Raw genomic sequence first — 11,755 nt, 5'->3', positions numbered from 1 at the left:
CAATAATCCCTTGTCATGTATTATTTCAGAGTATTATCATGACATCATGGACTTAGATGAGCTTGAGGACCTAATATAGCTCCAGCAACTGTTAAAGATCTGATTTTTAAAGTTTTTGTACTTCCACTGACCAGTGTTTGCAGTTAATAAGCTACGTAAGAAACTTACCATACTTAACAATCGATACCAAAAATGCATGCATATGCTCAACACTACTACCATACAATTATTTAGGCTTACTTCTGTGGCGACAGGAAGGGCATCCAGCCAACCTCTGACACTAACATCGCCAACTCCATAGTAACAAGGCCAAGCCTGTGTTGCAGTGGGACAAAGACCCAAAGGAAATGATGATTTAGGCTTACTTCTCATAACCAACAAATTGCTTTGCCCAATTTTGACAGACTACCTTTTCAAAGAAGTCTGATTAAAGGTCCTGTCAGACTTTTGTGCTTCACAGCTACATTTCCCACAAACAGTCTACAGAATACCAACCAGACCCAATTCCCTCTCTTTACAACCCACACTCCTGTAATCCCATAGTTACATCCAAAATCATAGCAAAATAAACAGTTGGCTGCCACCACAACTTCTAAATACTTTGTTCTGAAAGTAGCAACACGTGATTGTCCTATGTTTCTTCTTCAGTTAGTAGCTTTTCTTGTAACATTTTGCCTGTGATGACAATGTGAACAGCTCTTAACACAAAAGATGTGCCATGAATTTGATGCAAGATGCTCACACTTGGGTCACATACCCAAAAAATCGAAGTGAATTATGTTAGCCTTTAGGCAATTATTCCCTATGCAAACTCTACTGTCCAGCATACTTGACAAGTATGTGGAAGCATCAGACTTAGGATCATCACAATGGAAATACTCCATTTGCCAGTGATAGACCCCATCCTGGATATTACTATGTAATTTTTAAACATTATCACCAGGTAAATTTATGTGAGCACCACTACGTTCCACTAACTGAACAAAGCATGTGACCCCAAGACTTTTAAACAATTCTTTGCATACTTACTCAGAGATAGTTGTTTTACTAAACAAAAATATCAATGAAGGAACAGAGGAAAATTTTTAAATCATATCAATAGTTTTATTTAAAAAAATATATTCATATCAAGTGCAAATTATATAAACAGTAATGTGAAATACTGAACACATTAATAAATAGTCTCCAGAAGACTAATTATACTGCTCTGCTAATGGATATCAGCTGCAACTTATGCCATCTTATGAGTAGCTGCCATTTTATACGCATTTCAGTCATCACAATGAAACCAATACCGAAAGACTGTTTTACTGTTTTTAATAACTGAATAATATAGTCATATTTTATAATAATTTTCACTGGTCTCATACACCACACAATTCCATATGCTGTAGCATTTTATAATCATTAGTCCTTGACAAGGATACATTTAACACATACAGTGACTGTACATGAGAAACTGATCTCTACTTCGCAAATGAAATCTATACAACTCCAGTAGCTTCCTGTTACAATCATTTCACAACCAAAACTGGCTTCACCAAAACAGTAATTTAACAAAAAAACCTCCATTTTCTGTGGAAGTATCAGAATATGATTGCAAAAATTTATTACTACCATAAAATTTCATTTGGTTATAATACACAGTTTAAATTAAATGTTCATGTTTTACAGCCATATATCACAAAATGTAGACTTTCACATTCTTCTGTTCTAATAACACAGTAATATTTTATATTCAGTTCAGTACAATAAACACTCAATTACATAAAAAACATGGACACACATGAACAAATTCACACAAGCATGTGTGCGCAGGTACACACACACACACACACACACACACACACACACACACACACACACACACACACGAGGAGGGGGGGAGACAACAAATCCAATTCTTGGTCTTGTGGTACACCCACATAGCACTGATACAATGCCTGATAGGGTTTCACTTTGTAAGCTGTACTCCACAGGCACAAGCACTGCACTGATCGTTTTAGTTAAAGGTTTCAGATTTGCAATCCAGTTCTGTGATGAATATTGTTATAACAGTGCATTCAATTACATTGCATACTTTGTATCATTTTGAGCTCCAGTCCTTTCACTGCGTCTAATTACGAAAGCACAGCCATGCACACTCCTGAAATCAAAGAAGCATAATTCTGTAAGTAATTCACAAAGACTGGAGTATGTACATAAAAATCTCACCTTATTTTGCAATGAGCATCCACTAACAGTCACAGGGGAAGTAATGCGATGGGAGGTGGAGGAAAAAGAGAGGAAATAGGAGTCTGGCAGGGACGGGGGGGGGGGAATGTACTTAAAATGACAATTCTGCTTCTACATGTTCATTACAGACGAGCAACCATTGCTGTCAAATGATAAAATGGATATAAACTTCCAACAACAATACCCCATATATTTTAATCTACTAGATCCAGCTTTCTAAAAATGAAAGACATGACAATATGTACTTCTAAGCATAATACGCCTTAACGAACAATAAGAGGAGGTTGAGCTGGACAAATGGTTGATGCATAGCACCTGGATAAAAATTATATTACTTACATATATATGGTGTCTGTTCTTTCAGACATGTGCGAAAGAAAAGACCTGACATATAAATAAATAAGGCGAGGATGGCCAAAAATTTCTTCTGAGCAGGTGAACACCAGGCTCAGACTTTTACGGGAATTGGTGAACTGCCATGAGTAAAGAGGATAATGGTCAAAGGGCACTACATCAGAAGTGTGTAAATTAATAGAAAATTTGGGTCTGATGGGAGGGGTGCTGGGTAGTTCATGTATCTGGGATGAACACTGTGTCCAGATGGCACACTGGTCAGCGCATTTGCCTAGCGAGCAGGAGACCTAGGTATGAATCTCGGTCCAGCACAAATTTTCAACTTACCCCATCAATTTAAATCAGTGTCAGCTCTCAGCCGATGTCTGTAATTCCTTTGTGTCTAAATTATGCTACTGTTTCATTACACTTCTGCAGTCTTTGCTAGCAATTAGTTTGAACTGAAGTTGACTTTACAGCAATGTGTCAGTCTCAAACAGTCATTTGCTGTAATGTGTGAAATGGTGGTTACGTTTTGAATGCTGTTAGTAAGCTGGTAAAAGTTTTACCTTTCAGAGTATACAATATTAATTACAACTGAAGGCTGAAAAAATTGTTTATTTGCTGTACATTTCACAGTTGCTGACACACTGCAATATGTTATAAAGATTTGTTAATTACAATCTTCTAAGCATCTGAGATGAGCTTCTCAAATTAAATAAAAGGCACACTGTCTGCCTGACACACACAATTAACTTTTTTATTTTACACAACTGATCTGCACAGAGTATAAGGTAACTACCTCATCAATGCTGCCAACTCCTACCACCTCAGCATGAACATTTTTTGCCAGAAGACAGTCTGACAAACAGGTAGCGAATAATATAAAAGTAGGATTTGAACTATACCAAGAACAGTTTTTGCAAAGTATGGTTCTGCTGTGGCCCAGGTGTTAAGAACAACTAGCAAATGTTATCTGTCAGTCTAGAAAAAATGAAACTAGTCCACTTGTATAAAAATGAGAAATTGCTTTTGCAGTAATTTTATGTCTAACACTTTATGATTGACACTAATTATATATTAAGCACTGATGTTACATACCACATTATTCATGGGGTTAATCAGCAGCAGTAGTAGCAGAAGCAGCAACAGCAGCGGCAGCAGTTACTGTACCATTGCCAACTAAATTCTGGTTTTTTGAGCCAACCTGACTGTCATGATCCAAGTCTTCAGACAGGCTGTCATCACTAGATGAACTTCGAATGTCACCCTCCATCTGTGGCAACATTAAGACATATACAGTGATAACACCTTTGTGCAACAGAACTCTGTGTGTGTGTGTGTGTGTGTGTGTGTGTGTGTGTGTGTGTGTGTGGTTTTCATGCTTTTCTTACCTGACCAGCTTGTAAAGACTTAAATGCAATCTTCAATATGAAATAAGTCCATATGCAATGTAGACCCAGAAGCAAAATCAGCAATGAATTGAATATATAATAGGCTGGGAACAAAGCAACTATAACTGGAGCATCATGGGTGATGCTGAAAAGACAGACAATGATTTACAGTGATTTGTTTACATATCTACACACAAAATAGAATCACTATGTTTATAGTTTTACAATATTTCTTCACCTATTATGGTGACATATTGTTACTATCAACACCACCAAAATAATCAAATATAAGAGTCAGAACATCTTAAAAAGTAAAAAAATTAACAATAATCTGTTAAATAACAAAAGTTTTCTGCTTGTGACAAGCAAGATGTGTGCAGTATGAAATAAAATTTCATATTAATATTTCATGGAACATCATCCGAAGTGCACTTTAAAAAAAGGTAGACTTACCTCCTTATTACCCAAAATGGATATACACCCAAGCGTGAAACAATCCAAGTAATTGTAAAAATAATGAAGAGGCCATCACAAAGTTTCTGGTAGTTTGCATATTTAGCCAATTTTGCAGCCTAGAGCAGGAAGACACACAAAGAATGACTCAGTCACCATGGGAAAACAAGTCATATACACTTTTAACAACATAAAAATTTTATCTATTGCTTAGACAAAATTGGTGTTATATAAAACTATTACTTATTTTGTTCTGTGAATATTCTGTACTACAACAATTGCAGGTAGCAGCAACCAAAATTCCAACTTCAATACATAAGAACATATGTTTGTGTCAGAAGGTATTTTACCATGTATGAGGATGCACAAGGTATAAAAAAATTCTCATGAAAGTGCAAACTTGGAAAAATTAAAACGAAAACTGGAGGCTTATCAGGAAACAGCTTCTGATGATGTACCATTTCACCCACACACTGTGGCCCACCTTAGTAGATTTTACTGTCAAGTCTCTCAGCATAAAGTGTGTCCTTTGGCCTATCAAGTACCTCCTAATATTAGAAAGGATAAATGCCGTAACAGATGAGAAATATTGGAGCTTTTGACTAGCACAGTAAAACCTATTACTCCAGATCTGATACAAATTGAGGTCATGCGAAATACGGATTTTTAAATCTGACAACAGTTCCCCGATGTACAAAATAGTTTGAAAATAAACTGCAGATCCAAAAAGAGCTAAGCAATTGGCAGGAGATGCTGCCCTGAAAAAGGGTACTCTTAAGAAAATTTATAGAGGCAATGTATTTCATGTCCAAATGTGGAATATTAGATTCTGAAGTGTGGACCAGCCACCAGTAAACTGGAACTGAACATTGGCAAAGCTGAGGTTTTCATAAACAGAACAATTCAAAGACAGCAGACTTTTTTTAACAAGCAAATATACATACGTATATTCAAACAACAACAACTACTACTACCTATAGGATGGCACGAGACTGAATAATGTAGTTGTTTGCACACTAATTAGACAAATTATTTCCCCATCAGTATTACTGCATTCCATTAACTGAAATGCTAAGAGATATTGGCTGAAAATTGGGTTCCGTACAAGAACATCCCATTTCAAATTGTAACATACAGATTTTCACATACAATGAAAATCAATATTTCTTATCTCAGACATGAAAAACCTGAACAAAGTACTTATCTTACAGTAAGCACACACCTTCACTAATCTCAAAATTTTTATTCACTTTAATATTTTTGGTTCATGCTTCTGAGAACTCAAAAATACTACTTCTGGGTATCTTGATAGGAGCTGCACAATGGTTCCAAGGCATCAAAATAGTGAGTTTATGATTCTTGCCGTATTACCCTTAGCAGCTGCCTACATGTGGACTGCTACTGCTGTTTAACAGACCAGTAATTTCAAACCAATTTTGAAATACTTAAGATTTGATTTTCACACTCAACTGCAATTTTTCAGATGCAGTTCCGTAATAGAATACTAAAACCTATCTGAAACAGTTCATGCTAACCTAATGGCCATCAAACATTCATCTCTTATTGCATGCCCAGTTCGAGGAGTTTGCTTCATCTTTTTAGATGAAATTCATTTTTCTTAGTTGTACCTCTTCCATATAGCTTGTGCCGAACATGTTTAAAAAACAAACAAAAATTAGCGAAGTATCCCTACATAGTAAATATTGTGCGCATACCAAGGACATAACTGCAATCAGTACCTAAAGCACTCTACTACATCTGATTTTTTTATTAATTATAAATGACAAGCACAGTATTGTGTATGTTCTACAAACTAACTGTAAGTCTGACAGTGGCCTTTTAAGCTGAAAATTAGTTAACTTAATAAATTAATACTGCTGAACATACACAATTACTGTGCTTTTCATTAATAATTATGAAGTTGTTCTTTCAAGAACCAACTGATGAATCAGTTAACATACTTATTTATTACTTAATGATACAGCCTAATCTCCATTATGCATTTAAGAAATGTGAAAGTGTTTCATCTGGAATATTTTTCACTGTTAACAACACTACAAAGTATTTGAAGCAATTGTACGAAGATGTGTACCAACTCAAATGTGTGTACTTTTTTTCAGTTTAACATCATACTAAATGAGGTCGTATGATAGACAGGATGGCCAAAAAACATTTTTACATACATTTGGGGTCAGGGTCCTTAACCACATAAGAAAAAGGTTCATATGAACATATAAGCAAACATTATTCATTAAACTTTACAATCGCAAATCAGTTACATATTGTCAGCCTGAAAGTGTTATGAACTCTGATACTAGTAATGAATGTTCCAATTCCTCCTCTTGCTCCCACACAAGCATGAATGCACTTGTCGAATAGGGGACTGCAATGCACTTTCAAACAACTCCAAATGTCTCAAATCGTTTCACAGGCTTCCACAAGATGCTGATGAGTTTCTGTATCAGTGTTGTCTGAAGCATAGACCAATTGTTTAAGGTGACTCTCCTCCCCCCAACCCCCCCCCCCCCAAAAAAAAAAAAGAGTCAACTTATCAATCTGTCATAGCAGATACCAGCCAGTGCATCTCTAACAGTGAGACTAAAATGTGGTAGAGCCCCAAAACACATAAACCACATGTTTCTTCTTTGTTTGTTGGGAAGTGTTTCTAATAAATCTTAAAGAAGATTACGAATGAAATCAGTCTAGACAGCGTCTGTTGTACCATGACTTCCTTTAGTCCAGCTGAAGAGTCTTGTTGCCAACTTAGCAGAAAAATGTCACGGCAGGGTGTCTGGAGAGTGTGCAGGGACAGGGGCCAGTATGTGCTCTTGCACAAGAAGCCAGATTCAGACTATGCTGATATTACAAAAGTAGCCAACCAAGTCTCCTGAAAAGCAAAGTAACTACAGTGTCATGGCACAGCCAGAACTGTGATTGCACTGACACTACAGAAAGAGTGACATTGAGGCAACAATGTCATGATTGCCCAACATCCACACCTTACACCTCGGGTCTTCTGTGAGGTATGGGAGGGAAAGTGTTGCAGTTTCAGAAATAGTGGAAGGCAAAGATCATGTAAACTTTTCCCATTTTAGACAAGCAGTATTAGTCACCACCATAAGCCAGCTGCAAGAAGTTCATGCCTGTCAACGTCCGAAAATGGATCATCACTAGCTGTGGATAAACCAGCCAGAGGACCAACTGCTGACTAACTTCCACCAGCTGCTGGTCCCGAACCTTTGAGTCCTCGGTTTATGCCCGAGTCTGCTAAGTTACCTTGTGCGGACAAACTTCACTGGTGCTCATTGCATTGTGTGAGCACACTCCTCAGCTGCCAGGACTAACACAGCCATCCATACTGTGGTCCATGGTTCAACTCTCTGTACTTTGGTAGATCTAGCACAGAGTCTGCACACATGACATGACCAGCTTTGTGCAGTCTGCCATAACAGTGCACCAACTGACTGCCTGGAGCTGATGCAGTGCTACACTACTGGAGTGCTGACCAAGTAACCTCACTGCCTGCTGGGTGAAACGAGGCCACACGCTGGTGGTGACAGCATGCTGCTTGCTGATCTAAGCACATTTCAGCAACTGAGAGCAGTCCGAGTCTTCGAGGCAATGTGTGCCTTCTGTCAACACTACGACAACTGTATCTTTTGCTCTGAATAATTGTATCTATGTAATTACTGTTTTTATGGCTGGATGTGCGATATCCTTCTGGTATCTACCCATCATATTGCTGCAATCACACTCAGGGGCTCAGACTGGAGAGCTCAAAGTCATATGTTCACTCTAAGTACTGTTCTGCCACCCACCCTGGAGATCATTCACCACCCCACCCCACCCCGACCTCCACATCTGGTATCAGGAATGGTCACTGCAACATCAACAACCACTGTTCATGGATTGAGAAGCAGTAGACGTAGACTACATTTGGCACCAGTAATTCTGCTGTGTCTACACTGGGTCACATTAGCAGTTTCTTCCACCTCTACAGTTACGTTGAGGGCATTGGCAGACGAAACACGCAAATATCATCATCACCACAGCAGGGTCAGTGCAGCGTTTTTTGTTTGGTTTTTCCTTGCAAGTGTTAGGATGAATGGGTTGGTCTTCTACCAGATGTTTAATTCTGTTTTCATATTTGAGTTGGGGCATTATGTTCAAACAATGTTCCGAGGGTGTGTAAAAATGTGTTTCTTGTGCCAGTGAGTATGGGCAATGTAACTTCAGCCACTCTTGTGGAGGAGTTCAGTTACAGCAAGACATGTTACAATACTGTTACAGTGTCCTTTTTGACATCCCATTTTGTTCTACTGTCTAGTTTATTGTGCGTTACATGAGAGTTTCACAGTGTCAGTGTTAGAAATGGCTCTGAGCACTATGGGACTTAACATCTGTGGTCATCAGTCCCCTAGAACTTAGAACTACTTAAACCTAACTAACCTAAGGACATCACACACATCCATGCCCGAGGCAGGATTCGAACCTGCGACCGTAGCAGCCGCGCTCAGTGTTAGAAACACTGAGAGCTGTAGTGATTCAATTATCTCAGTTTGGAGCAAGTAATTCAGGCATGAATAAGCAATTTCAGCCTATAAGAGGGGACAGGGCCTTTCCAATTTATTGGCTCCTGCAATAGGTTTAACTACTGCTGGCCTAGTTAAGACTTGATTGTTGATTGTTGTACAGAGAGGAGGCAGAAAAGAAACAGAGAGGTCAACAAGACGCACAAGCAGCCTATTGATCCGTGGATAAATTACTGCAGGCATACGGAGATGGAAAAATAAAAAAGGGGATAGTATTTGTGCACAAGCAGATAGTCGCAAGAAAGGAGTTAATATTAACAGTTTAATTGCTGTGGAAGGTAGTAAGATTGTGGAAGTTAGAGACAATGTAGGATTAGTTGTTATAATACCTTGCAAGAACTCAGGTTCTGAAGTGGTTGTAGTGACAGTAATTTAGGTAGTGATAGTAATTTAGGTGCAGTGTTATACAGGGTGTCACATTCTTTTTCACTAAAATTGAAGTAGGTGATATCAGGTTCATGACTTTTTATATTGAGATAGGGAACCAATGGTCAGAAATGCATATTTACTGTGTCATGGACATACACTCGGTACACTGCATACCAACAACATAGCTCATAGTAATTGTTCAAAGTGAAGACTGCCAGTCTCAATGCATTTACTGCAAGGGCACATGCAGTTCTGCTGCACTCTTGCAAAGATCCCGGTATCTGTTGTACAGCGAGTGACTAACAATGTACATCTCTGACCATCAGACAGACACTGTACACAACTTAGCTCATAGCACATGTGTCATGTGACAACTGCATGCATTGTACTGGTGCATTACCCAGTGACACACACACTTCACTATCCCTGGTGTTAGTTGCCTACCACAACAGACAGCTTGTCATTATGGGTCTATGGTAAGATGTGTTACTGTGTATAGTGCATGACATGTAGTCAAAGCTGGAATGTTACTCATCACAAAGAGTCGGCAGACATGCATTTCATGTACAGTGCAACAGGATGTAGTGCCTGGAAAGCAGCATGAATGTACAGAGAATGCTTTCCCAACAGGCACCATCCTAACTGGAAGAAGTTTATCTCCATGGATACCAACTAACGAGAGACGGCATCCTTCATGGGAGAGAGAGCCAGCCAAGGTTCCTGCCAAAGACATGTCAGAACACCAAACTAAACTCTGAGGAGATGGACTGTCTGGCCAACCACCCAGCAATAAGCACCGGTCAACCTGCCTGTGAATCGCACACTTCGAAGGATACAATGGGAGGGGGAGGTTACTGGTGGAACATGTATTATAACCCTATCATAACGAATGTGTGCAAGCACTCGGACCAACAGATTTTGAGCCCCGCATTCGCTTCTGTCAATGGATTATCCACCACGGCGCTGTAGTGCTGAACTTTGTAGTTTTTTTGTTCATAGACGAGGCCTTATTCGCCCATGATGGTGTTTCCAACAGTCACAACAGCAATGTGTCTGGATTGAGGACAATCCCCACACCACCTTCATCAGTATCCACAAGCAACGTTCTCTGTGAACGTATGGGTGGTCACCTAATAGCAACTTATTTGCTGCCTCCTCACTAGACTTGTCCATATTACCTGGTGTTCCTGCGAGATGTACTGCCACATTTCTTTGAGACCGTGAAAGGACGTGGTTTCAACATGACAGTGCACTGGCCCACTTTGATGTTAATGTCAGTGAGCACCTGAACAACACGTACCCTCATCAATGGACTGGACCAACTATCACCTGTTTCAATTTGACCCATAAGGTTTGAGACACACTGTATACAGGCTGTAGCACATGAGTGAGGTGTAACCCTGTATACAGGCCTTGGTGCCTGGGTGAGGTGTATTTCTGGATGGGAACATACAGGGATGTGCATATGCCAATGATTTTTGTGTCACACAGGGTGTAGCTGCAGATGGCAATTTTATTGTAGACACTGCAAATAATACACTGGAAGCTATTGATGATGTTAATTATGTTGCAAATGTAGTTGATAATAGGTGGTACAGACATTATTTCTAGAGGATACAGATTTGTTGCCACCAGTGACAGCACCACTCCTTAAGACAAGGAGGGGGAGGGGGGAGGGGGGTAAGAGAAGAAAGGGGGAAAATGCTTGTAATGCTAGTGACTGAGCAGACAAGGCTAAATCATTTCAGGAATGGTGGTACCTGAAGACTGGGAAATTAATGAGATTGACAGTAATTGCAAAACGATGTTTTCTGGGATAAGGGCAAGCATTATGCAAAATTTGATCTTTGACAATGCACAGTGGAACTCAGCAGGGCATTCTTCCAACCGGGGGAACCTGTTGCCGGTAACACACTGTTGCAAGGGTCGTCTGCCATCAAAGACAGGCCAATTAAACTGTGCACAAAGTCACTGAGGCCAAATTCTCCTGATGTGGTGCCACTAGGTACAAGGAAGCATAACACTGTAGGAAGGAGTCAACCTGTAATTAGCAATGAAGTATGGGAACTGAGTAAGACTATTGTAGTGGGTACTGGTAGTATCATAAATGGGTTATATGACAGTATAGTTTTAGGGATACATTTCCTGGAAAAAGATAGGGCAAACTTTTGCTACAAAGACAGAGCACCACAGGATGCAGAAGATGCACCTAAACAACAAGTTAAGAAACCACTGGATCAAGAGGAAGAAATGCGAAGCATAAGAGAGCAATTGAGTATGACTCTTCTTCTGTTACAAGCTGATTTGTTAACGAAATTTGTTAAGAGAAAAGAATTTTTCAATATTAATTTTAGTTTGTTCTGTATCTTTGTTACATAA

General features: G+C 39.2%; 1 protein-coding gene across 2 annotated transcripts in view; it reads right to left on the bottom strand.

The window, feature by feature from the left end:
• Nucleotides 1-1,082: 1,082 nt before the first annotated feature.
• Nucleotides 1,083-11,755, bottom strand: part of LOC126185042 (ceramide synthase 6-like) — a 118,923-nt gene continuing 108,250 nt past the window's right edge. For both annotated transcript variants that reach the window (XM_049927790.1, XM_049927789.1), the window contains exons 6-9: nt 4,416-4,534; nt 3,963-4,107; nt 3,670-3,844; nt 1,083-2,146 (exon numbers count right to left, since the gene is read on the bottom strand). In XM_049927790.1, coding sequence (XP_049783747.1) covers nt 3,686-3,844; nt 3,963-4,107; nt 4,416-4,534 — 423 coding nt within the window. In that variant the 3' untranslated portion in view covers nt 1,083-2,146; nt 3,670-3,685. The remainder of the gene's footprint in view (nt 2,147-3,669; nt 3,845-3,962; nt 4,108-4,415; nt 4,535-11,755) is intronic.

Source organism: Schistocerca cancellata, chromosome 4, assembly GCF_023864275.1.
Source record: "Schistocerca cancellata isolate TAMUIC-IGC-003103 chromosome 4, iqSchCanc2.1, whole genome shotgun sequence".
In the NCBI taxonomy this organism is placed as follows: Eukaryota; Metazoa; Arthropoda; class Insecta; order Orthoptera; family Acrididae; genus Schistocerca; species Schistocerca cancellata.
This window is presented reverse-complemented; position numbering and strand designations above follow the sequence as displayed.